The 27,601-nt window shown below is 35.1% G+C and overlaps 1 protein-coding gene across 8 annotated transcripts in view; it reads right to left on the bottom strand.

Annotated features, from left to right (window-relative positions):
- TMTC3 (transmembrane O-mannosyltransferase targeting cadherins 3) overlaps positions 1–27,601 on the bottom strand; it is a 1,052,995-nt gene that overhangs the window by 992,692 nt on the left and 32,702 nt on the right. For 7 of the 8 annotated variants that reach the window (XM_048934632.1, XM_048934638.1, XM_048934633.1 and 4 more), the window contains exons 14-15: positions 27,009–27,235; positions 23,198–25,425 (exon numbers count right to left, since the gene is read on the bottom strand). In XM_048934632.1, coding sequence (XP_048790589.1) covers positions 24,605–25,425; positions 27,009–27,235 — 1,048 coding nt within the window. In that variant the 3' untranslated portion in view covers positions 23,198–24,604. Of the gene's footprint in view, positions 1–23,197; positions 25,426–27,008; positions 27,236–27,601 lie in introns of those variants that run through there. The other variant, XR_007374729.1, reaches the window with a different exon arrangement.

Genomic DNA, 27,601 nt, shown 5'->3' with positions numbered 1-27,601 from the left:
GGGTTGATTCAGAAGTCTTTTCCAGCCTCAACCATTTGTGATGCTATGAAGGCCATGTGTGGAATGCTGGGATCCATGCTGGCATCCCAATGTAAGGCAGACATGGAACTGCAGCTGTTCAGCCTGGATATGAGAAAATGCATGGGGATCTTACCAATGTGTAAAAATATCTGTTAATGCAGGAGGAAGGAAGTGAGGAGGTGATGAAGTTGTACGTTTCTCAATGATGCTCAAAGTGCAAAAAGTGAAATACAGGAATTTCCACTTCAACAGAAGGTTTTTTTGCACTGTGATGGTGGTCAAACATAGGTAAAGGTTGCTTGGCAGGTTGTGGAGCTCTTACCCTTTAAGATGTCCAAATCCTAACTAGACATAGCTTGGAGCAACCTGCTGTAGCCAACCACGCTCTGAACACTGTGGGTGGACTAGATGATTATGATTCAGTGAGTATTTGGTGCTAGGGGATGCTGATTCAACATGTTTGGATAGTTTCTATTGTTCCCTGCAGTATCATAATTTAAACTGTAGATTACTTTGTTGATGTCTTATTTCATCTCATACTGGCTATATTTTTTGTGTGTTTGGGATTAATGCATACTTCTGCGAAAGTTAAATTTGTATATCGCTTAATTGCACTTTTTATACATTTTCTAAAGATAGTATTTGCAAACCAAGTATTTTTTCCCCACTGTAATTAATTTAGCGAAAAAAAAAGCAACAAAAAAGAACATCCATAACTGATGGATAAGTGATAAAAGTGCTATCAGAGAAGTTTTAACTTATGTAAAACAATACTAGCAAGGAATTTATGAATGGCTTAACCCAGCGTTTATTTAAGACACAGAACTTTCTTACATGTATCAAGTTATCTGTTCAAACTGACACTGATCTAGAGTAGGAGCAATATGATCAAATCACATAGACATCCTAACAGAAAATAGTAAGGCATGTGCATCAGGCCTATTTTGTCACAGTGCTGGTTGTCTAACATAGATACAGCCATTTTCAGTGCAGTTGTCTAAGTACAATAATATTGAGATGAATTATACTTTCAGTTTTCATAGTGCCCTAAATACTTGTATTTGATCCTTTGATTCTTTAGGAGGAATGAGCATCCTGAAGTTTCTTTTGGTTTAATTTGTGACTATATCAACAGATCAATCTGCTGTCTCTCCTGTATTCATTCATTATGATTTCCATGGTTGTCAACTTCTAATTTTTTCCTTGTTTGTGTTTAGGATCAATTCCAAAACTTTCAGTATTCCCTCTCTTAATTGTCTACAGTGCCGGGAGCGTCGAGGGAAGGAGGACACTGAGAGAGACTGTAGACATAGACTTGGGCACAGTTAAGACACTGTGTGTTACTTCAGGTAGTGCATGCCCTGTCATTCACAAGTAGAGAGCTCTACCTTGGAGAAATGTGCATTTGGTTTTTCACAATTTTATTTTACAGTCTATAGTATCCTTTCAAACTCTTTAATACAGTTGTGACTCTTCTGAATTAACTGAAAATTTGTAAACTCAGCATTTCAAAATAAGCAGCAGTTAAAAACAAGGCAGGCGTACTCCTTTTGACTGCCCAGTGATGATCAGTTGACCAGTTGTTACAACTTCCAGTGCCAGTGTTTAAGTTAGGTTGTAGGGTGCCATGGTTCATATGGAATACCTCCCACCTCATTTGCTATTAAGAAGTTTCTATGCCTGTGTTTGCAGTTCACATAAGTACACACACATATTTATATATTTATATATGCCTGGATTGAGCTTCATTAGGAGAAAAAGCTTTTACTAATACAGAGTATTATATATATATGCTAAGGTCTTCTTTCTTGAATTACTCCTTGTTTACCCTTAAGCTCGTTAGAAATGGAATAATGTTTTGGAGGAATACATTTTCCCCAGCTTAAAGTATAAAATGAGTGAGTGAGTGAACTCAAATATCCCAGACAATGTACATTCTTTTACACTTATTTCAACTCCCTTCTTATGCCTAAGTGAATGATTATGAGAAATGTAAGTAAATATTTATGAAGTTAATTGTAAATGCTTCTTTAGATTAAAGGTTTAATGATATCATTAATAACTGAGAAGGATACAAAGGGACTGGTGCAACACTGCAGAGCCAATTTTATTTCTGATATTTCTAACTTTTAAGAGCTTCCCTTTGCAATTAATAATGAAATTTTAACAGAGGTGTTTATAGGTGGTTAAAATACGAGGTAAAAATTATAGCTTTCAACGTAGTCAGACATGAAAGTTGTTGTTACCCTAGCATTCAAAATGCTTTAATTCTCAGACTGGTTAAAACTGAACTTTTAAGTGACAATAGGAACATTGCTTGTGTTTAAACAATAAAGGCAATGTTAACTTTTAGAACTGGTTATCGACTAAACTAACTGTGTTTTTAAAGATGTCAGACACAATTCTAGGAAGTCTATCAGAAGTATCAATTTTTAAAAACAATTAGGTATAGAACATCAAAGAAGAAATCTTGCCAAGATTTTAATTAACATATGAAAATAATGAAACCTGAATTTCATTTAGGCATTTCTCATTTGCATATTCCTCTTAACAAATATATTCACATACATACACTTGTATATGCAACCTGCTTTTTGCATACGAAATGTAGCTGGGCCATGCCTGTATTTAGTTTCAAAATATATGTCATACCATCTAAACTATTAGGATTAATTTCCACATGAAAGCAATGCTTTCATTTCAGTTCTCCATACTCTCCCACTACATTCTCCATGTTGTCTCATATTAATAATTTGTTCTTTTAAGTGGAAAACATTTGATGATCTTCAATATCTACAATGACTCTGTGCTATATTCTCTAAAAATGTCTTTCTCTTTCAGTGACAGTACAGCAACTAATTACATTAATAAAAATATTAAGCCATTTGATATTTAATTAAATATCAATGCAATTTAATTAAATTGATTACATTTAGAAATCAAATGTCAGTTATAATAGGCTTCAAAGAAGAAACTCAAATTGTAATGCTTAGGTAATGGTTATTAAAAATTAATTGTGGGATAAAAGTATAAGTATTCATTACAAAAAGAGTTTTGCAATCTATCTTTGACTCTCAGTACTGGCTAAGTGACTTTATCCATCTATTCTGTTTAGCATCTCACATTAACACCTAAATGAAATAAATAAAAAGATTTTAGCTTAGAAATTGTTTTCTGTAATCATATTGCCTTTGGTTTTCACTAATCCTTAAGTGCTTTTTAAAACAATAACAACAAAAACAATAAGCAAAGAAACAAAAAAGAAAAAACAAATCTTGTTGTTCATCAAAAGAGCCTGGTTCTTTATCCAGATAGGATGAGGGAAATTAGAAGTTTACTTCTCTTTATGCCTTGTAGACAGACTCAGTCCTTGGAAGAAGACTCAAAGTTATTGTCTCAAACTAGTATCTGAGAAGTATTTGACTCTGGAACTTGGCTGAGGGTTTATATGATTTACATCAGATGAATGGAGAATCCACCAAACCATTTCAACTTCTTTTGTTTTGGACATTATCTTCTGATATCAGAAAATTATACTTGCTGGTCTATTTGCATTAATTAAAATTTTTCAAAGAATATTTCATTTCCCTAAGAAAAATAACTACATTGTACAGAATATTTGTCATAGTTAAAGGCACCACAGAGAAACACATGTAACATCACATCTTTCAAATTTCTGGTAAAACCAGGTAGTGGTTGGCATTGAGAAACTTGAGCAAATTCTAGCTGCATTCTTTTTATATCACTAAAACAAATTTGACAAATGTATCTGAAAAAAAAAAAAATCAAAAAAAAACACCTAAACAGATGAAAAGCAGTTACTGCTACCACTATTAATTTAAGGGTTGCTTTTCAATTAAGTCTTTTGATCACTATTGAAGTCAGTGGACAGATTCTGTTTGCAGAGCATTAGAAAATGCTTTATAACATATGCAAATAGCAAGCCCTGATTACACTGACATTTTGTTTGATTTAATGATCTATGAAGTATGTTTGTCTTATCTCAAAAGTCTTCTGAAAATTCACCATCTATTTGAAATGGAAATTATTAGCTTGAGTCAACAATAAGCTTTAGATCTGATGAAAAAGTTTAAGAGTACAGAGAACAGAGATGAAATAATGCTTGATGACTTTTGATGTTTGATGCAATTAAAATTTTCAGTGCCCAACTACCAAATACATTACTATAAATGAGTTTTAAATTTTTGAGAAATACTATTGGAAGAAAAATCAAATCAGACTGTTTAAGAGAGGCAGAACCAAAAGAAAGATACCAAATTCAGATTATATATGAAGCGCAAAATCTGAAAACAGTCATGTACTTAATTAATTAAGGCAGATTTGGATCCACTTAGAAAAAAATGTAATGAAATTAGTTAACTAAAAGAAAAAGCCGCTCTGTCCAATAGTTAAAATAGGAAAAGAACAGCCAAATGAATGGATATTTTTCAAATTTATATAGCAAAACCTTTTGAATAATGAAATTAATGTTCTATCGTTTCTGAATTTCTACTCAAAGAGGGTAGTTATGCGTGGCCATTGTGACACCAGAAGATAAATATCTACCAAAAAAAGAAAAGAACTTCATATGTAAAACTTGGAATTTCACATCTGTTTGGAACTAAATCAAAACAAATCTTGTAATGCAACGAATGTTTCCTGTAAATGTGCATTATGAGCCAGGTTTTCTCTTATATACATTTATATACACCATACATGGATACATGCTGGTCTCAGGGTTTGCTATCAGTTTTCAGATTGTGGCACAGAGAGAAGCATCTGGACAGTAAGTATTAGTTAATACTGTCCCCCAAATTAACAGAAAAACATAGTCATCCTCCTTCCCCCACTAGACTTCTCCCCCTCTCCTTCCTCCTCCTGTCCCCTTCCCCCCCCCCCCCCCCCCCCCCCCACCCACCCCCAAAAAAAAAAGGAAGAAAAATAGTCAGGCCAAGAAAAATGCATTGAAAGTCATTGCCAGATGGTCTGCCAAACAAAGTCCTGAAAATAGTTTTGGGGCTGGGACTACTGGAAGTAGGGAAGACAACTTTTATTCCTTATCTTCACAGCTTTAAATGATGCCACATGAAGACAAGCAAATTAAAGACACTTCTTAAGAAAAGCAAAAAAAAAAAAAAAAAAGAATCCAAATAGCACACAAAGAAATCCCAAAATTTCAGTTATTTCTTCTATGGCATTTTACGGATGTCAAATTCATGAATATATTTCAACAAGAGAGTGCAGCAACTTTAAAAGCACATTGCTATCTTCAGTATCACTTAAACATTATTTATAGAAAAAATAAAGTTATAAACCTTTGATTGTTGGTGGCTGAACCCATATATCACTAAAGACAAGTAAAATGAATAAAATATGTATGTTTCAGGTGCACCTTGAAACTAAATGTTGCTTTCTAATACCATATCATGGCTTCTTTCTTCCATCATTTTGCTACTACTTATAGCTTGCTAATGAAAACTGAACTCGGTGTTGGGAACACGAATTGAGATTGTGCAGTACATTAAATTAGAAATCAGAAAGCAAACCCAGAGATTCATTATTCTTGTTTATCCATGGTCTCAATAAAGATGGAAGGTCTTCCTGGGGCTTATTAGTTCTCAGATAATAGCCTCCTATATTTTTCATTTTTTGACACTAATGAGAATAATCTGCAGTCTTGAATTCATTTTTTGATAGAAAACTCCCAGTGCAGAAAATATTATTTTTGTTTGCTTGCTTGCTTGCTTGCTTTCTGTAGGAGGAACTAACAAATCATTCTTCATGCTAACATTTTAGCTATTTCTTTTGTTTCTTTCAGCTGCTTTCTGCAGTATTCTTTTAATTATCTTAGGATATAATACTAATCAAAACACTGTTTGAACCAAATAAAAATATACTTTTTGTATAAAAATCAGATATTCTTTCAGTCCTTTTTGATTTTTTAAGTGCTAATGAATGGTAGTACCCTAATACCTTCCTTTATTTGCTCATAAAACACTAATTTTCACATAGAAATTGTATCAGGATCATATAATACAAAGGCTTTCATTTAAACATTTGCAAAGAAACATACTAGTAACACTAATTTTTACAGAAGGAAGAGAAGAATAGTTAAATAGTGGTGAAAGCTACTACCTTCTCAGTGTTTTGAAAATATAGTGGAATATCATGGATTTACCACAGGAGAAATTTCGCTTATGTAAAAATCTAGATGATCCAGAATTTGAACTTACTATGAGCACGAGCTATTTCTAACAAGGATATAAAAACATACCCGACTGAAAATCAAGATTCTGGTTTGACAGAATTTGTTTACTTTTTGAAAGTACTTTCCAGAAAATTGAAAGACTTTGTCCCTGACTCTCACACTGAATGTACTTGGCTCCCTCACTGTTAAGAGAACTAGCAAAATCTCACAAGAAGATCATATTTACAAGTTCTTTTATGAGGTCAATTACCAGATCATTACAAGATTTGTGGCCACACTGCTTCCAGCAATGCAGCTTTTCTGAACTTGCTAATGCATCTGCCAAAATTCCTGGCAGATTTTCCCTTTCCCAGTGATACTCCTGTGTTGACATCTCCCAAAATTAACTGAACCATCAAAAGTTCATTGGAACAAAACACAGTAAAGCTCTATAAATTGGCTTTTTCAGCAATGCTTTACTTAAAAATATTTATTACTTATCCTACTGTCAACTCCCTCCAAATATGACTCTAAGAGTATCATAAATATTTTTCCTAGGTCCTTTAAATCTCTTTTTAAACATAAATTTTATGAAGAAGGGGAGTTGTTTTAAACATTTCTTGTTCTGGTACAAGGGGAATATTTGCTGTCATTGACAAGATTTGTTTTTACTCATTGATTTATATCTCAATTGTTATATGACAACAGTTCTCCAGTGAGAACATCAGAGGTTTGGGTTCCAAATGGAATATTTTACTATTTGCCTTGAGAGGACATGTTTAACTTATGTTCTCTGCAATACACATCCTCATCACTACCACCAAGAAAGGCAATGTTCTGGCCTGACAAAGACAGTGAAGAACGCTATTCTAAAACTGGACTCAACAGTATATAAGCACCACAATTGGCAAATAAAATCTCAATATGCTTTGGTTAACAGTACAGTTCTATCCTCAAAAATAAGAGAGGTCCAGAATGATAGCTAAATACACATGCAAGTTCAGACTTGAGGATGTCCATGGATATAGGAAAGTACTGCTGTCTGAACACATCCAAATGTTCAATACCTTAGAGGTTACAATCATGTTAGCCGTTTATTTCAATAGAAGAAAATGACCTTTCTTGCAGAGAAATTTAGACAGTTGGTAACACAAAATCTCTGACAGAGTCAGTAGAAATATTTAGCACCTAAAGAAGAAATTCTTTACTGTGAAGATGATGAAGCATTAGAAAAGGTTACCCAGAGAAGTTGTGGATGTCCCATCCCTGGAAACACTCAAGGCTATTTTGGATGAGGTTTTGATCAACCTGATTTAGTGGAAGGTACCCCAGCCCATGGCAGGAATACTGAGTGTTCTTTAAAGTCCCTTCTAACCCAAAACATTCCATGCAACTGTATGAAAATATGTATAAATTCTAGTTGGACTAGCAGATAGACTAGCATCTCACATCTCATTTGCATATTGCTTCACAGGTTCAACACTGAGCAGATCTAACTACCACACAAATTTTCAATAAAAAAGCAAGATCAGCAGCATTCAGTTATTCATCATTCCATTTTCCACAGGCTATATAGGGAGAACACTTAAAGACCATCTGATATCCAGGTCAAATAATTCTGCACTTGCGGATCAAGAGAATTGTCATAGGGGAAAGCAGGTTCTAAATCTACTTGTATAAGAGAATATACTTTTGCTAGACCTGAAATCTTGGGATAAATTCCTTGAGAGGATAGGAATTGATTGGACAGCAAGTCTGTCTTATCTAATCAGTATTGAAGAGTATTAATTCCACACCAAAATTTTGGACTGAGATGGTAGTCTTAAAAAGGAAAGGATAAATGGCTTCACCATTTTTTTTTGTCAGATTGTTTAAAGCGAGCAGGCGCTAAGATATTGCAAGTATATCTAAAGACTTATTTGTGAGTAGACAAGTACATATACCTTTTGCCAAACTTAACATAAAAGAATTTTTCAGTATGCGGAAATCACTGAAATAAAAATAAACATACGCATAAACAAAAAATGACAAAGCTGGAGAAGAGAATGCTCCGGGGGGACATTATAGCAGCCTTCCAGTACTTGAAGTACAGGAAAGCTGGGGAGGGACTTTTCAGAAGGGCATTTAGTGACATGACAAGGGGAAATGGCTTTCAACTGGAAGAGATATTTAGACTAGACATTAGGGAGAAATTAGTTACTGTGAGGGTGGTGAGACACTAGAACAGGCTGCCCAGAGAGGTTGAGAATGCCACCTCCCTGGATGTGAGGCCAAGCTGGATGGGCTTTGCGCAGTCTGGTCTAGTGGAAAGTGTCCCTGCCTACAGCAGGGGGGTTGGAACTAGATGATCTTAAAGGTCCTTTCCAACCCAAAGCATTTGATGATTATGATGATGATGAAACAACACACATGGATATAGTAAAAATATTTGAAGGCTTAGAAGTTTCATGAGCTATCATTTGACCCATGGTTACTGACACCAATATAGAGCAGAGATTTATTTGGAATTTCAGTTTTTCTTAAGATGATTGTGAATAGAAAAATTCTATTTACTAAAATACATTGAAGGAAACAGTCACATAATAACAACTTTGTTTATTGCATAAGTATTAAAAGTCTCCCATTACGAGTTATGTGCATGATACATATGTGGAATTCAGTTTTGCCTGACATAAAGAGATAATTTGTACTCTGATCAGTTCACTAGGCTGATCAGTTCAAATGCATCCGACCTTAAAGGCTATAAAATTTTTATTTTGTTCAAGCAAAACTGCAATACGGGAGGAAATGCAAAAACTGCATCTTCAGTAGTTGTTTCTGATCATCTAAAAATGTCTAGTGTTTATTTTAACAACTTGAAATATAGACCTGTTCAGAAGTGGTGACCTCAACATATACAGAATTAAAGTTCTATCTTAAATGAGGTCAAATAGACGTAGGAATTACAAAGATACTCTGAAGAGTTTAACTTTATGTACATTCCACTGAAATATGTAGCATTAATTATTAACATGCTAACAAATTATTCATAAAGATATCTTCAGCAATCATCATTCAGATCTCTTTGGAAAGCGTTCCTTAAATTCTCAGCCTGTTAGAAAATTCATTTCTGAGATGTATTTCTATACGCACAGAAAACTACATATAATAGTATCAAATATTTTACAAAAATTCTCCTTTGAATACATTGCTGTCATCAAAGATCCTACCCTCTGAAACCTAGGTCTACAGATTTTTTTTATCAGGCTTGTCAAAATTATATCTTAAAAGAATATGTCATGTCTTCCATAAATATTAAAAATATAAATATTTTTAAAATCTCCTGCTAAATTTAATCTCTGAGTAGGATTTTTTTTTTTAAGTTAGATGAATTCTTTGCTGACTTACAAGCATTTGCATAGTCAGATTGTTTTAAACCCACATGAGCTTTTCTGACAATAATGTGTTTTCATGTGCTTAACTCATTATAACAGAATAAAAAATCCATATAAACACAGTGAATTGACAAGGATGTGAAAGTTAGTAAAAAACAGATTTAATTCATAGACCTCCTCTACTTTCAAGTTCCCTTGTTCCAGAACCCACAAAATGTGCTTTCTGCTTCTGATTAATCTTAATTTTCTGTGATATGCATGATCATATGCTTACACATTACCCGGAAAATATTTCAAAACATCATTAAAAGAGTGCTTCTTTTTGTATTCCATGATTTCCAACTCTAATTACTCAAGATGAAACAAAAAAGCATCCAAATTGTAAGTAGAAACACGATTTCCATTTGGAATGCTTTCGATTTGTTTATGTAGTAAAAAATGAGGTATGTGTGAGAATAGTTGTGATTATGAATTAAGAAATTCTTTTTGGAAATGTTTTTTGAACAGGGAATACAGCAAAAAAAAAATTAACTTTACATTAGCTGTACAGCATTCCACTTAATCAGCCATCTCTTGCAAAATATCTACTCCAATAAATATTATTATGACTTTTTTTTTTTTTTTTTTGCAGTTTGTTGAGTAACATAGAAGGTTGAGAAATATTGTAAAAAAAATTAGGAAAAATATTGTGTGGCCCTCATTCTCTCATTGAGACAAGGCAGGTTATGAATCCATATTACACTCAGAGAACCCTATAACATCCCAAGCTGGAAGAGACCTATGGGGACTATGGACTCCAACTCCTGGCTCTACGTGGGACCATCAACAATTCAAATCATATTTCTGAGACCGTTGCCCAAACTCCAATGGCTCAGGGCCACGACCACTGCCCTGGGAAATGTATTTCAGGCCTCCATCACCTGGTGGCGAAGAATCTGTCCCTAACCCCCAGCTGCCCTCCCCTGCCCAGCTCCATGCCGTTCCCTCGGGTCCTGTGGCTGTCACACAGAGCAGAGCTCAGCGCTGCCCCTCTGCTCCCTGTGAGGAGCTGCAGCCTCCATGAGGCCTCCCCTCAGTTCCCCTGCTCTGGGCTGAGCAAACTGAGGGGCCTCAGCTGCTCTTCGTACACCTTGCCCTCTTAGATCCTTCAGCATCTAATTTGACCGCAAATTACTACCTTCAGTGTTAGGACTTTTTTATGTACTGTTGAGTGAAAGCATACACGCAATTATTGAGTATTCTCATCTATGCCACACTTGGGACAAATGTAATCAATATCCTTTCCTCGTTTGAGAAATATCTGAGGTCTGAATTTACAGTGGAGTAATTTAGCATTTAACTGTTGTAGGTCAGAACTCTCTGAGATATGTAAAAAGCAAATTCCTTGTAGTCATGTTCGAGTATTACCTTTTTTTCTTTACAAAATAAATTAATCCAGCTAGCAAAGAAATGACATCCAAAAGAAAGTTCGACAATAACAAGCTCTTCTTTGTAAATTTGGGAGAGAATCAGAAACAAGACTGTCATTTTCAATAAAGATGAGATAAAGCAGTGTGAAAGTTCTCAAATGTAATATGAATAGGTCCAGTGTCAGGGGAATTCCCCTGATTCCTATCAACTTGGGTCCTAATGAAGATTTAAACTAAATCATTATTGTGCTCTACAAAATATTCTCAAGAAAGGAATACAAGAAGCATGCCTCAATAGCCCCAATGCAGTCTCAGGGCAGTCTCAAATAAAAAGGCTAGCTTCAAGCCTGATATTTCTGCTTACAAAGCAATCCCATAATAACAGATTGTTACACATGTACACCAAACAAACAAACACACAAAAACCTCCCAATCAACCAACCAAGCAATAACACCAGGACAACAACAAAAAACGCATCAGGATTAATTCTTTTCTTGATTTTTATTTTGTGCAAGGCTAGATCCTCTCAATGCATTCAAAAATGCATTTTTAAATGCAAATTTAAATGTGGAACTGAGTCCTGTGCACTTGAGGAGAGCATCAGATGACAACTGAGCAGGGTTACTGTGGACCTGTATGTCAGTCTCACCAGCTTCACATGACAGCTGGACTTTTAAAGGTCTTGTACATGCTGTTCAGAAGTGGACAAAAATTGTTTGTCTTCTAGGAGGCAAAAGTTCTGAAGGCAGCTCAGGCTTTCTGAAAAGATGAGAGAGGAACAAATTTCTTTATGGGAAGAGGAGGAGAGAATCTGTAATATTACAGAAAATAGGAAAGGCTTCTAGCAATTTGTTGAATTAGGAAGGTATTTATTGATACAAGCCAACTGCCCATACCCTTCCTTTAGAAAACTAAAGCCTGAGAGGTTGGACTACCAGCCCAGTAGGTTAAGGCTCAGGAGGTTTACCTGCGGCTGGTGAGTGGTAAATAAGATCTAAAAAAGAGGCGTTTTCAGCACTGAAAATGTGATAAGAGGTTAAAAGCTGCACACTCTTCTATCACATTTGTATTAAACCTCTGCTGCTCAGAAAGAATTATGTCTTACATCAGGCACAATCTAGAAGTGATTTATCCTGTTTTGAGATCTGAGTCTGCTAGTCCAGCCATCTCAGCAGTGGCAGAGGAGGTCAGGACAATCTGCATTTATCTTCTTGCCAAGGCATGCTCATAAATGAATTATTTTGTATTGAGTGTCAAACTGCAGTACAAGCAAGAAGCACTTTAAAACACAAATTTTCACAGCCAGAATTATAAAAGAGAGGATATAGAACTGATTTATTGTAAATACAAAAATATGTTTATGCCTCGGGTACTGAAAATGTCAAGATAGACCCTCATTGGGTGTAAAATGTATGACTTCTGCTTGAATAAACCTGTTAGTTGATGAGAAAATAAATGATAGCTTATGATAATTAGGTTTACATTTGGATCTTTTCTGAATCACTATATTAAAATGATAAACTGTATGAGTACATTCCTTACAGCTTTGTGCAATCAGAAACAAGAAGAGAAGCAGAAGAGGAAAAACATTTGGATGAAGATCAGACTACATTTTTCAAAAAATGTGTTCAATAGTTTTGAAAAGCAAAGCTGGAAACTCTTCTCAAACTTCATTTTATTTTTAAACGTACAAACTCAGCATTCTTTGATGTTGTCATTGCTTGCAATCTTAGAATTGTTTTCAATTTTTTAAAAAAATTAATTTTAAAAAGAAGAATTTGAAGTACTTTTTCTCTTTCTTGAAATACGACATATTTCAACAACCAGATTTTCTGTACTCACTGAATAACAGAATAAAGTATATTTTACTTTTGTTATATATTTCTTTACTACCTTAATGAGTTTCTAGGAGACAATCCAGTGGCTACAATTTACTATTCACATTCACATAAAGACAGAACCACAAATCATATTAAGAAAAATCAAAATTACAGTCCAATAAAAATACTTAATTCTCCATTTCTTCTTCATTCACATCTACTTTCTAACTTCAACTATGATTACAATGTGCAAAGATAACTCTGAAAATAATGCCTTCAATTTGTTTCCAAGGAAACGACAACAGATGTAAAGAGCACAATAACACTATTTAATAGAGCAAATTCTCAGCTACAAAACACTATTTTTCAACATAGTCACCACCATTAGCTATGCATTTTCACCAACAATGAACAACAGCCATCATGCAGCATAAAAAACAACATGGATTTTTGGAACATGGCTTGTCTTTTATGTCGATGTTGTCACTGCTGAAACATACCACCCACAGCCTTGCTGTGCTCACATTTCACTTTTTGGTCTCCATAAACGTTCAAAAAGCGCGATGCATGTCAGTGGGTGCCATTTTTTGCACGTGGAGGAATTAAAAGTGCAAAAAAAAAAAGGAATTAAAAAGACATACCATTGCTTCACATGTGCTTCTTGGAGACATTCACAGTCAGGCTGGAGGGGGCTCTGAACAACCTGATTAGCTGTAGCTGTCCCTGTTCATTGCAGGCCAGTTGGGTCCCTTCCAACTCAAACAATCCTATGATTCTATAATTATTGAGCTGGCACTATAAAAGTTTTGCTCTTCCTTTATGTCACTTCTAGCATGAGTTTCTCAATACAAAGAAATAAGAAAATAGCTCAGTAAGAAAATAAATGTCTAAGTTCAGACAACTGATTTTCACTCTTCTATTAAGATTTCAGTAAGATTATAAACACAGGAATTTTTAATATAATCTTATTTCGTACTGTTCTGTGCAGAATAATTTCACATGCAAACTATGCAACTTTGCAGTAGGAATTTCTGATTTAACAAGAACTTCTCCAATTTAAACATATGCTTTGAAACAGATGATGGGATAAAATTCTGGTTATTTTTTAGTTCAAGATTCTTTAGGGGATCAAAAAATTTGAATGAACCTCTTTGGTCACAAAACGTAATTCATTATCAGAGGCAGCATCTAATGCATTCACTTTCAAAACTCCTCATGGCCTTCACTTAAAATAGCTTGTGTGCAAAAAATATTCATGCCATTTATTGTTGTGGTAGTCTGTGCCTTTTGCTTCATTTCCAGCCTGAGTTATTTATAGTTGTTTTCTCCTTTTTTGTTCTTGTACAAACATTGGCTTTTAGCCTAAGTGGTATTTTGTCTTCCATTTTATAACCTCCTACTGGGTATTTTGATAACTACATGCCCTTTTGATTTTGCTTAGCCTGAGATAACAAACTCTAGCTCTTTACAGAATATAAGCCTCTGCTTTCCCTATTCAGACAGCAGAAATTCTCCATATTTGTTTTAATTTGAATTTACTGACATTGAACATAGGTAACAAAAATAAGTTCATATTCCAAATGAGCATTATCAATATTTTTCTACTGGAGATACCTTTTCAGCTCAGTCATCTTGTGTTCTGCTGAAAAACTTCAGTAATTTATGACCCTATTGATTCGTAAAACAGCCAAGCACATTTCCACCTTAGTTTTTTGCAAACTTCTGTCTTATAACAGAAGTTTGGTATTGGTATCAGAGCTTAGGAACAAACTGAGCATTACAGCAGAAGTACATTTTTTTTTATTTCTCTAGGTATATCTTATCAAGTTCTGGAAGAAAGATCTTTCTCAAACAGAAGTGACATTGATTTATTTGTGTTTAAGAGCATTTCAGAGATCTCTGTTCTCATCCACACAGCTCCTCAGTTCTTGGGATCTTTTATAACTTAGCAACCACAACATCCAGGAATAAGCTACAAAATTTAATGATGAATTACATGAATACATTCTTTTTAACAACAAAACCTTCATTCATTTCTGTCCTCTTGCTAGTATTACAAGAAATTAAGAAAAGTAATTTTCTATTATTCTCTACCATAAATGTTGTGAATCTTTCCTGTATCACTTGTATCCTGAAAACCCTCGTTTAAGTAATACAGAACTTCTATGATGCCTTTCCATAAATTTGATCATTGCTGTTATATTTCCCTGTATCTTTTTGAATTCTGCCTGGAGTTAGGTTGGACAGTATCCAACATAGTAACATGTCTTGCTCTAGCCCTTTTGAAGCAGTTGGCTAGTACAGCTGTATTCATACAAGGATGGGACAGCTGAGGAGCCTGTGAACAGGCAAAGAGGTGACATGTTCCTGATTAGTATGACTATCCCCAAATGAGAATGCCGAGAAGAGTAGTGAGGTGTAGAGATATGCAAGTGCAAGTTTCCATAAAGCAAAATGCTTACAGAAGGCAACATATGAAACAACATTCAGGTGCATGAGTGCATAGAATAATGCAAACAGAACAACAGAACAGAATGAGAGTAACCAGAGTCAGAGGGGACCAGACCTAGTTCCCCAAGCAAAGCAGGTTTAAAGTCAAAGTTTGGCCAGAATGCTAAAGTTTTCTTCCAAGAAAGTTCTGAATTATCTTATAGGCAGAGATCCCATGACTCTGCTTTAGTGATTATTCTTAATTGTAAAGAATTTTCTTATGTTTAATTAGGATTTCCCTTACTGCAGATTTTGCCTATTACATTTGCTGTGCATCACTGAAGATGATCTGGCTACAGCTTCTGTGCTACAGAATTGAAGACTGCAATAGTTCCCTGTGGCCTTTGTCTTTAGGCAAAACAGAACATCCTTCTGGTCAAAAAATGTTATACACTTTTTTTTCTCTGAAGTATTTCCAGTTGTATTGTATTTGCAATATTCTGAACATGGCCTTTACAGCGCCTTTGCTGTTTGGTGTAGTTCTACACTTGGGCTCTTCAGCATGTGTGCATAACAACTCCAAATTACAACTAAAAATTCTGAGTATGGGATCTGACAGTGACATTTCAAGAGTAAATTATTATTTTTCCTTTGATTATGCAGTTACAGAAAAGCAATAATTTCTCATGAAGAAAACTACAGGCAGGGAAGTATGTTAATGAACAATATTGTGGAGATCTTCATACTTCAATAGACTGTTGAAGCTTTGTAAAACCCTAGGTGCTTTACTGCCAATTGCCAATATATAATGGAAACACCATTTTTATTTATTTCCTAGCTTAGATCATCACATACTAAACTATGTGATGTATAGTACATCACATACTTCCATCATTATGGAAGTATGTGATGATCTTCTCAGGTCAGAGGCCATATCTTCTTAAGGTGTTATTCAGAGCATTGCAATTTTTCTTGTCACATGGAGAACATGGGTTAGATTGCTGCTTAAGATTTATATTCTTACTGGCCTGAATCATAGCAAAGTTGCTACTATGACTTCAAGGAAAACTAACTGCAAACAGATAAATGCAGGACAGAAATACAGAACAATGCTGGATAATTTTATTTTTTATCCATGACAGTTATTACTGACATAATCACAACCTTCTTGAAATCTTGTTCGACTTTGGTTTGTTGACTCTACCACTCCTCATCCTTTTAACAAGATAGTTATCAAGAGGTCAAGCCCAAATGATAACAGCCTTTGCCTCTGAAGTGATAATAGGGTTGAAGGAGAGCAACAGCATGAGCAGTGACTGACCCTGGAAGCAGTAACAACTGCCTTCTCAAAATGCTGCTAGATCTTGAGCAGCAAACAAATAAAAATACAAGATATAACATAGCACTTAGCAGATCCTTTACATGACTTATGCAAGTGCTCCATACTAGGTAATAAACAGTACCTCAGTCATCACGATCTGCAAATAATTTTGCTTGTTCAAATTGCAATAATAGTTTGCAATAAGAAAGTGAAATGAATACTATTCCTAAAAAAATGTTGAGATAACCGTTCTAGTTCTTTAGCAAAGCCTTACTTATGGGATTCATATACTCGTATATTAAAGATATACTTAAAACAAAAAGCAAAACACTGAAAATGCTCATCAGTAACAAATATGCGAAGACTTCAAAACTTCTCCTTTCTCTTTTTCCTCTACAACCTCTGACCTGAAGTACAGGCAGTGTGAGGATGTACCAGTGCCAACGAAACAAAAGAATACAAGAGAAGAGAACCTCTAAGTATTCAAGAAACAGTCTATATTATCCCCACTTAACTGTTGGCCCCTAATAGTATCTCACTTTGAACTGAAGAAGGAACAGTGCACCAGTGAAAACAACCATATGACAGGTCTTAAACTCTGCAGTTGATGTGGCCTGTAATTGATAAGCTAGTTTGCTATGTTTTTTCATCACCCACAAAGCTCTTTAGATATCCAGATACCATGCAGTACTATTTTGTTATTGTCATTATTTTAAATCATAAAAATCTAGATGACTTTTATGAATTTCAATTGCCTTATATGTTATTTTTTTTTCTATAAATACAGCAGCATAGAATTTGTCTTATGTTCATAAATTGAAGGATCATCTGGCAATTTTTGTACATATGGTTTGGAAAAAAAAAAAAGGTGGTGCAGATAGGAAAAGAACAAAATGAGGGGAAGAACGATGATCCAAAGGAAGTCAATTGAAAGAACATTTTGTGAATTTTATCACAAGATAAACCAATGCACATAACTGGAACATCCGATAATATTCTAAGGTATCATTTTAATTCCTTACATGAAACTAAAATCTTTGTAATTTCATTTTGCTTTTACCCTTGCATAATGCATAATATGAGGGCTGCTCTGAAACAAATGCCTCCTGTTTTATTATGTCGGCCCACGATGACATCAGAGGTGGATGTTGGCGGTATGGCAGTAGAGGCTGAACCACTCCACTAATATCCTATTACATTTTGTTGCTGTGAGACAGATGGCAGCAGAGAGACAGTCTGACACAATGGCATCTGACATGGAAATGTTTGTGAAGTAATGGTGTGTCAGTGAATCAACTCCATGCAGAAAAAAATGGCACCCACTGACATTCATCAGTGCTCACTGAACATCTGCGGAGACCAAACAGTGGATTGAGTACAGTGAGTTGTATGTTTCAGCAGTGTCAACTGTGGATCACGTCACCTGGTGTAGATGGTTATGGAAGTGGCATGCAGGCTTGTTTGCCACTGATGAAAATGCACAGCTAATTGGTGGTAACTATGTTACAAAACATGGAAAAGATGTACTGTAGCTGAGAATTTTCTCTATCAAATAGTGTTGTTATGTTTGTATCTGTTGTAGTTTCTATGGAAAAAAAGAACAGGCACTACTTTCGAAGTGACCTATGTATGTTCATTTACATTTCATGCATGTCGATCATACTGAAATTATTGCAAAAAAACTTTTTGTTTGTTCTTATGGGTATGCTAGCAAATCAGTTCTGTTGCAATATCCATAAAAACAGCTGAAGGAAAGGCTCAAGGTAGGTAAATTTAAGCCTAAATATTCACTCTATATTCAGCCAAGTAAGGGGCAGGTATATAGTATGACTTATCCAGATAATCCTCATCAACAGATCATATACTTCATACAAATCCTTTCATATAAATACATCTGAAGAATCACTGTTCCATGCAACTTCCTTTGCTGTTTCTGCTGAGAATTTGAATTTCCTGACTATTAACATCTCACAACTTTTATTGTCTTTGTTTTGTTTGCAACTATTCTTTCTACAAAACCCTAAGTGCTGGTGTAGAAAACTGAAAAAAAGCCAGCATTGAAATACATTGTGTCTGAAAATCGTTCCGGAAAGTAGAAAGGGTGTTAAACTTCTTTTATCAGTTATTGTCTTTGTTCTTTTTTTAACCTTAAAAAACAAAACAAAACAAACAAAACCAAAAAAACAAAAAACAAAAACACTGTATTTTTGAACCATTTCTGAGAACAGCAGCTATTACATGGCTTTTGTACAATAACACTTAGCATTTCTTACAGATTGGCTTCCCTCACTTCTCACCCTTCTGGACAGCTCTCAGGTGTGTGCAATGTAATCATGCTGCCTTTGTCATTCTTCTAATGAGAAGGCACAAGTTTTAACATTTACAGAAAACCTGCTATATCTTGCAAGAAGTCATGTGATTTCTGATATTCCTGTAGCTGACACATGCAGCACACCCAAGCAAACCTCTGTTATTCAATTAAGGGCTGAAGAAAGGTAAAAACTGACACTGCGAGCGTAAGTTGCCGTAATCTTTTTTTTTTTTTTTTCTTTTTCTTTTTTTTTTTTTTGTACTGGTGAGTTAGTGCTACAGCACTGTGCTGCAGTGATGATCACGTACAACAAAATACAGCACTGGGTTAGCAATTGCCAATCAAATAAAAGTGAGAAAAATTTCAAGGTATTCTAAAAATCGAAGTATGACTCCTACTTTTGGTAAGACATCCTGTAATTGTTGCATTTTCCTCCTCCACCTACTTGCATTGTGTGTGCACAAATACACATATAATTAAAAATATCTTTCTATGTGTATTTGAAAAGACAATATGCTAGTGACTACGCATAAAGAACAAAGACACATTCTGAATAGGTGTAGGAAGTCTGAATAACTTCCTTCATTTTAATGCTTGCTTTTATTCTACCCAGCATCCATCACACTTCATGTTCGTGACAGCTGCAACTCACAAAGGATTTGCAACCTCATATAAAGCTTTTATGCTGTATCGTCCTTCAAACTGTATCAAATACAACAGTTTTTCCTTACTGCCATTTCAATGGTAACTAGAATTTTTGCCACCACCACCCATTCACTCATTAGCATATGTAAATCTTTCCACATTTTCAAGGTGTAGTCTGTCACACAAAGCCCCACACACCCATACTTTTATTTTATTTTACTTTGTTGAGATGTGGGTACAAAAAAATAAAAGACGGCTCATCCAGACAAGTGTGTAACTTCTGAACTCGCTGCAAAGCACATTAATGTCTGGACTTGTACATTAATGTGTGTATTTGTAGTACAAGTCACTGACAGTTCTGTAAGAATGTTTGAAAACACCAGCTGAACACAGATTTATCTATGCATGCTTTTCATTTATTTTCTATATTAGAAAATAAGATGCAGAAGGTGAAACCTGCTTGCATTATGCTGGAGTCTATAAACATTATAGCAATGTTTTGTTTTAAAAGCAGGATTCCTCAGACTGGAGAACCTAGTAACTGTGAAGTCCAATTCTCTTTCAAATAACCTTTGAAATAATTAAACTGTACTGTGGAAAGTTAAATTTAGTTTTCTCAAGCTCTTAGCTCAAGGAAGTTACACGGCTGTTGTGGTTTAACCCAGCAGGTGGCTCAGCACCACACAGTGGTTCACTCATTCCAACCCCTTCCCAGTGGGTTGGAGGTGAGAACAGAAAACAAACAACAAAGTAGAACTCGGGGATTGAGATAAAACTATTTACTAAGTTACGGAAAAGGAGGAAAAAAAAAGATTACTTTTATATTAATAGCTATTATTATAGCGTTCTCATCCCAGAAGAATTATGCAGAAGGTTCTGTGGTGGGTTTTCTCCCTTCTTACTTGTATTTATTAATTTTTGAGACAAATAACTGTATATAAAAACAAAAGATACACATCCTGTGTGCAGAGCCACTGGTTTGTGGAACTAACACTAACATCAGCCTGTAGAAAGGAGGATTTAAGTTCTGAACACTAGCTTTGCTACCATTCACTGTTGTAAAGATAACGTTGTATTTATTTACAATTTTTTTTCCTTTTGCTTTAAAAGTAGCATAGAAATGCATGTGAACTAGTAAGTAACCCTATTTTGATCACAAAGAGAAAAGGTTTACTTACCTTTTTGTAAGCTAAGTTGGAGGTTTGTGGGGCAGATGCTCCCGGCTCAGCTGAAACCCTACACAAAGAGTGTTACAATTTTCTAAGTAGTGGAAGTGAGATGAACAGTAGATGGAAGGAGAGATGTCTTCCACCATCCTTTCCATTTTCAATCATTTTGCCTAAGCAAAGCAGGATTCCTAGACTGAACTTAGGCGCGTCTGACACAGGTCCATAGAAATAGATTCTGCTTCAGTTCCAGACATTCTGCCAGGCAGAGATGGATCAGAGCCACAGTTGTGAAAAGTCCCAGCAACATACATTTGCCCAAACTGGGACTTCTTTTTGTGCCTTTGTGGGATACAGAGCCTGCAAGAGCTTGGGGCGGGTACTGACTTCCCAGAATTGTTTTGATTTCCATTGAGCCTCAATGAAATTTCAAGAAGAAACAAATGCCACAAGCCTGCATGTTCATAGCTCTGTACCTTGGATTCAGGGTGGGCAGCTTTACAAGGTGTATACAGTCTGATCTTGCAAAAATCTAATCTGACCATGACATAGAAGGTGACTGAAGTAATGGACTGGAAAAGCTGTTCTTTGTGCCTTCTAGTCTTGTAAAGCTCTATGGATGAGAGGAAGGCAAATGTACTCAGACGCTGTGCCAGACAACCTATACGCATAGTGCCAAAACACTTCAGCAGCTTTTGAAGTACTTAACTTCTGCAATTGACATTATTTTCTGTGAGAAAGGTGTTATTGCTAGCAGGTCAGTGCTTTGTTCTGAACTTCCATTAAGAGTGAGGTTGCCTCAGAATCCCACAGCCCCAGTTCAGTTCAGTGAACAAGAAAAGGACAAGTAATCAAACATAATTTTGTCAGCAATATACATTCCATTTGTGAGGAATATGGTCACAACAGTCATAGCTCCAGAACAACAAAAAACATGTGCATCTTTTGCATCCCACAGGCACAGAAGAACCTTGTTCCTTCAGAGTAGGGGGATCTCTCAATCTGTCTGCTTCATGCCAGAGGGTCAGTGGGGAATGAGAATCTACATGAGGAGTTGCTGTAGGCTGTAAAGGCATTATTTCACAGCTTAAAGCCAGGACTCACACTTCCCTAAGATTTCAGCACATAATTTTCCTTTTAATTAAATGCACTGAAATTGTGTGAGGTTTCAAAATAAGGTACAGACCAGTAAGCCTCTGCAATGGCAGAAATAAAAAATTCCTATAGCATTCAGTTGATTCAGAAGCACTTTTTTTTTTTTTTTTTTTTAATACTTTCCTTGCAAGTGAACCTCCATCTACTGCTGTATTTCTGCACATTTACCCCCATCCTCACCTTTTTACTTTCAGCATTACCTAAGCAAGGTGCAAACAGCACTGCACCATGGAAAGAATTCCTCTTGCACTTGGTTCTTTTTGACGCCAATCTGTGAAATTCTACACATGCCTGTTCATAGGAAGATATTTCCTATTCTTCATAATATCCAATAATTTCCCCTGACAGTCTCCATAAAAAAAATACATTAAAAAAATAGAGCAGATATGAACGAATGTATAATTTGACTATTTTTAGCTGCTTACCTTTACTGTAACATTTTTCCTATGAGTTTAAAATGGTTGACACATCCTAAATAGGTTAAATCCAACTTGGCACACTAATAAAATACTTGGTTTTTTCTACAACTTCTCTAAAACAAAAGGCATACAATACCTGCTAAGAGACCAGAAGACCTACTATGAGCATTCTCTAGTTTACATCAGTCTGATGATTTCACTCATTTAAACACGATGACACCTTTGAATATCAGTGAATCTAATGCTTCTTGCTACTTCCTTAAGAGCAGGTACTTGGATGGTCAAGATGAGAGCCAAGTGACAGAAACTCAAATGCCAAAACTGAAGAGCGGGCTCTTTCTCCTCTTAAATGTTCAGACCAAATTTTTGCACACTTGGTCAAACAGAAAGTATCTTTTCAAAATGGCTTTCAAATGAATTTTCCTTTGTATCAACCAGAACAATGACTACTTCATTCCTAAAGCTATGGTAAGGAGGGCAGACTTCATATGCTACTTTGTATTCCCTCAGAGCTCTACACATCAAATATTTAAGCAACAAGCATCCAAGTTATTCACCAATTAAGATAAAACAGTGATTTTCCAGGTGTTGTCAATAGACTTCTGGTGCTATGGGAAGAATTTAAAATTTGTACATGAAGAAAGGCTCCACCTAGTTACGTCTGCAGCTTTTAAATCATGGTTTTAAAAACCCACACTCTTTTCCTAGTTATTACTCTACAAGCTTGTTGTAGTAACATTACAAATGATACATAATAGTGGCAAGGTCCCTGCAAGGCCTTCAAACACCGAAGAACCCTCCCACAAAGATAAACACTACATCTTACATACAGCTGGATTACTGCCAAAAGGCAGAAAGCTGAGCAGTTACAGAAAGGACTATGGTTAAACAGTACAGTTGCTAAGGAATAATTCTACATCATTAAAGGAGACAGAACATGAAGAACAAAGTTAGATTTAATGATTAAATTATTACTGAACCGATCTCCTCTTTTCCTTTCTCAATAGTTACACAAAGTATCAGGTTTTGGTAATAGGCAATATATATGAACAAAAAATATATGCATTGCACAAAGATAAAAGGAACACTGAAATTACAAAAAAAAATAATGTCATGTAGGAAATAAAAGTGGTGTATTAGTGGCAAAATGTAAATGGAATTATTTTAGTAGTCAAAATAAATATTTAATAAAAAGCACACATTCATGACAAATTATCAAAATGAAGAACTTAAGAGTTTGGAAGGACCTCATCCAAATTTCCTTGCATTAAACATTGCTAAATTCAGTGGTTTAAATATTATCAAATTGCTCTGAGCAATCACTCTTAAGTTAGTGTCATAAAAAAATCATGAGACAAAAAATTCTGTCCAATGAACAGTAAATCCATTATACTAAAAAAGAATTTCCTACACCAAGGAATCAATCCACAGTCATTGAAACACAGTTCACAAGAACCACTGCATAGCATACTGCTTACTGTACCAAAAGTGCATTTGCCAGCATTTAATGAACTGAGGGAAAAAAACAAACAAAAAAACCCCCTTTTTTCGTATATATGTATATACATTTAAAAAAAAAAAAAAAAAAAAAAAAACCAACAAAAGCCAAACCCCAAACAACTACGTGTTTCATAGTTGAAGAAAAAACACATTTTCTTTAAAAGTAAAAGTAGACTCTAATGATCTTAAGAGCACCATAGGAGTTATCAAGTAAAACCGTACAAAACTTTGCAGTAAGTGAAGAACAAATATAATTATTGTATCATTCCATATTTAGAACACAACTGAAAATTTTAGTGTTGCTGCTGCATTGTCCTATGGTCTAATGGATACATACCATGCCAGTGGCATTTTATTGATTTTTTGCTGAGCCCTGGAAACAAGTAACACAGAAAAATGCTTTTCTATGTAGCATAAAGGTATAGAAAGATTTAAACTGCTGATGTGCAAACGGAAATGTAGAAAATGTTAATACAAACAGATTTTTATGGCAGCAGTGTCTGGCTTATCCCATTAGTCCTCCACTCAGTTCTTTTGCTGACTCTTTTAAAGTAGCATTCCTGAATATCCCTGGCTTACAAATAATTTTTGAGTCATTTTCTCAATTTTAAGATTCTGCATTTAAAATTGTTCTCAGCCCATTATCCTTCAATCCCCATCCATCCCCCTCATATTTAAAAGTTGTAGTTTTGTTGCATAAAACATTACTGCGAATTCTGCTTCTTATTAAGCAACAGTCAAGATGTTCTATCTGCAAAATACTGAAATCACCTTCCAGTTGGTTTATATATTAAACAGCAATTAAAAATAGTACACCCCCATACTCTATCATGACATAATAAAGGCTATTCACCATTTAATATACGTTCAATCTCTTCTAGTCTTTTCAAAGCAGCAACTCTCTTTTTCTCAATATCTTTGATTTCTTTTGTGGATTTTTTGGGAGTCTCTTTTTTTTCCATACTGTTTTTCTCTGCTTGTTTCTTATTTTTTGAACGTCCTTTATTGTTACCAGCTGTTGTGCGGGAGGATTTCTGCTCATTTTTCACTTCTTTTGAATTCTGAATTTTTTTTTTTTCTTCTGCAGCAGCAGTGGCAGTATCATCTGCTGGAACTGATGACTGCTCCGGAGCACTAAGTGATGCAATTTTACTTCTAACTATGTTTAGATGACGTTGAATATACTCTTCATGAGGTGCCAGTGCTAGAGTTTCCACCAAACATTTTTCTGCTTTTATTAAGTCTCGTTCTTCAAAGTAAACTACACAAAGGTTATGTTTCCCTTGCACATTGTTGGGATCCAGTTCCAAAATTTTTTCAAAACACTTTTTTGCTCCAACTATATCCTTCTTTTGGTTCATTAGTATATCTCCTTTCAAAATTAGACCTTTGGTATGATCAGGGTAGTATTTCAATAAGTCTTCCAGGATGGGCAAAGCCATCAATTCTTTTGCTGTCTGAGAATAAAGCAGTGCCAAATTGAACAAAGCACTTCGAAAGTTTGGCTGTAACTTTATGGCTTTCTTCATCCATGCCTCTGCTTCTGTATCTTTTTTGTCATCCATTGCCAGCATACCCAAATTGAAATAACCATTTGCATCCTGTGGTTCTTCTTTCACATAATTTAACAGTCTTTGTTTAGCCTCAGGTCTAAGCTGAGCATTGCCTATATGACAGAAAATACATTTAAGTTTTATTCTAAACACTGGTAGGCCAGACCTGTAAATTGCTGATTAAAATGTAACATTTGTGAAAAGCAAAGGGTTTAAAATACTACTTTTTATTTGTGTTGTGTAACAGTAAAAGTAAATGACAGTTACCTTCTTTACAGAACAAAACTACTTACAGTGGACTTGTAGCCAAAGTAAGCATCATTATCTTATTATCTGTTAAATTATACTACGATTCAGTGCAACGGATACAGAAGGTGTCTCTACAAGATTAAAAGCGGTTATTTTCATGTATGAGTGAGCAACTGGAATGCAGAGAAGTCAGTTCTAGCAAATCACTTTTAACAGAGGCAAACTTAGAATAAATATCATTTTCTTAAAGACATAGAATCAAAGAATCACCAAGGCTGGGAAAGATCATCCAGTCCAATTGTCCACCAACCAGGAATATTTCCCATTAAACCATGTCCCTCAGTACAACATCTAAATGTCTCTTGGACACCTCCAGGGATAGTGACTCAAACGTCTCCCTGGGCAGCCCATTCCAGCATCTGATCACATATTGAAAAGAACTACAGTTGACAGAGATCACATACAGTGATGTTAGATTTAGCCATAAAATATATTCTATTTTACATCAAACACTTTAAAAAAATTAAAAATAACCTTCTGTCAGACAAAAGCAGCAGTTCTGGCTTGTAGTCTGTGCTATTTTTGTGAATACTTCAGTGAACATATTCTGTAAGGAATTACAGGCACAGGCTTACTGAAGGATGGGGGAATAGGAAGCTGATTTTAACTATCTTCTTCCACCTCCTCAAACAGTTCTGTACCTTCCAGTAGGGGTTAATGCAAAGCTAGATGTCTAATACTTCTGCTCACTTGAAGCCTAGGTGCTACTTCAGACAAGAAACAAAGTGTTTCTTGTACTGCCTAACTTAAAAAGAGATGAGAAATAATCCATTTGGATCAGCTCCAATCAATTCTATAATCTCATTTGGATGATAAATTATCCCTAAGAAAAAGGGAAACAAACCTTACTCATCACTTGCTAATTACTTTCAACAGCCTTTTTTATGGCAACAGCCACACATTTACTCATTAAGCTAGCAGCTGTACATATGAAAAACAAAACTAATGAAAATCCAACTTGATAATTAGAAATATTGCAGAGGAAACTACGAAAACATTTCGCAGTGTTACATTTAAAACCCAAAGAAATCAGATTTTTTAGTCAGTGAGGAATGGATAAAACCAAAACAAATTCAGAACATTAGTATTATACATCTCACTTTTTTTTTTTTCTTTTTTTTTTTTTTAAGACTATAGAGGAAAAATTCTGAAGAAGAGTTTTGTATAACACTATTCTTAACAAGATGTTAAAGTGTAAAATAGCTTTCAAGGTGTTAATCAATTAGAGTATATGTATACTTGGCATATTCCACATGCTACCAATAAATTACAAAGATGACAATTATTATAATACTACAAATACTACTCCTTTTCAAAAACACATCAATTCATTAAAATCCTATAAATGCGAAGATACAATAATTGCTTACAGAGACAACTAACTTACCAGATTCCTGCATTAGCAGGGCTGAGTTGAACAACGCCAGCTTATGCATTGGGTTGAGTTCTAGTGCTTGGTTAAAATTCTTCAGGGCTTCTGTTGGATCTTTCAGTTCAATGTAAACAATTGCCAAGTTGTACCACAAGTCTGCATTGGTTCTGTCTAGTTCTAGAGCCCTAAGGTAAGCTTCCTTAGCTTTCAGAGGCTTGTTCATTTTTAAAAGTAATTCTCCCCTGTTAAAGAATCAAATTTAACCTTCAGCAAGTTTAACTGATAGAAGTACAAAAACAATTGACAGTGTTTATTTAGAAGCTTGTTTTCCTACAGAGAGTAGATGTGAAACTTTTTTTTTTTTTAAAATGCAAAACAGGACTTTATTTATATACCATTCCAAAAGCTCTCAGGAGAGCTTTTTTTTTTGCATACAGGAGATGTGTGACGAGGACAAAAAAGCCTACAAAAAAAAAAAAAAAAAAAAGCCCACACAGAAGTCATCAAGGACTCCTGATACAGGCCCTAGAACAGCTACTGTCAAGGCATCTTAGAGAATCATAAAATCATTTGAGCTGGAAGTGAGCCTTAAGCGTCACCTAGTTCAA

Source organism: Lagopus muta, chromosome 1 (genome assembly GCF_023343835.1).
Source record: "Lagopus muta isolate bLagMut1 chromosome 1, bLagMut1 primary, whole genome shotgun sequence".
NCBI lineage: Eukaryota > Metazoa > Chordata > Aves > Galliformes > Phasianidae > Lagopus > Lagopus muta.
Note: the sequence above shows the minus strand (reverse complement) of the source record. Positions and strands in the feature narration are given on the sequence as shown.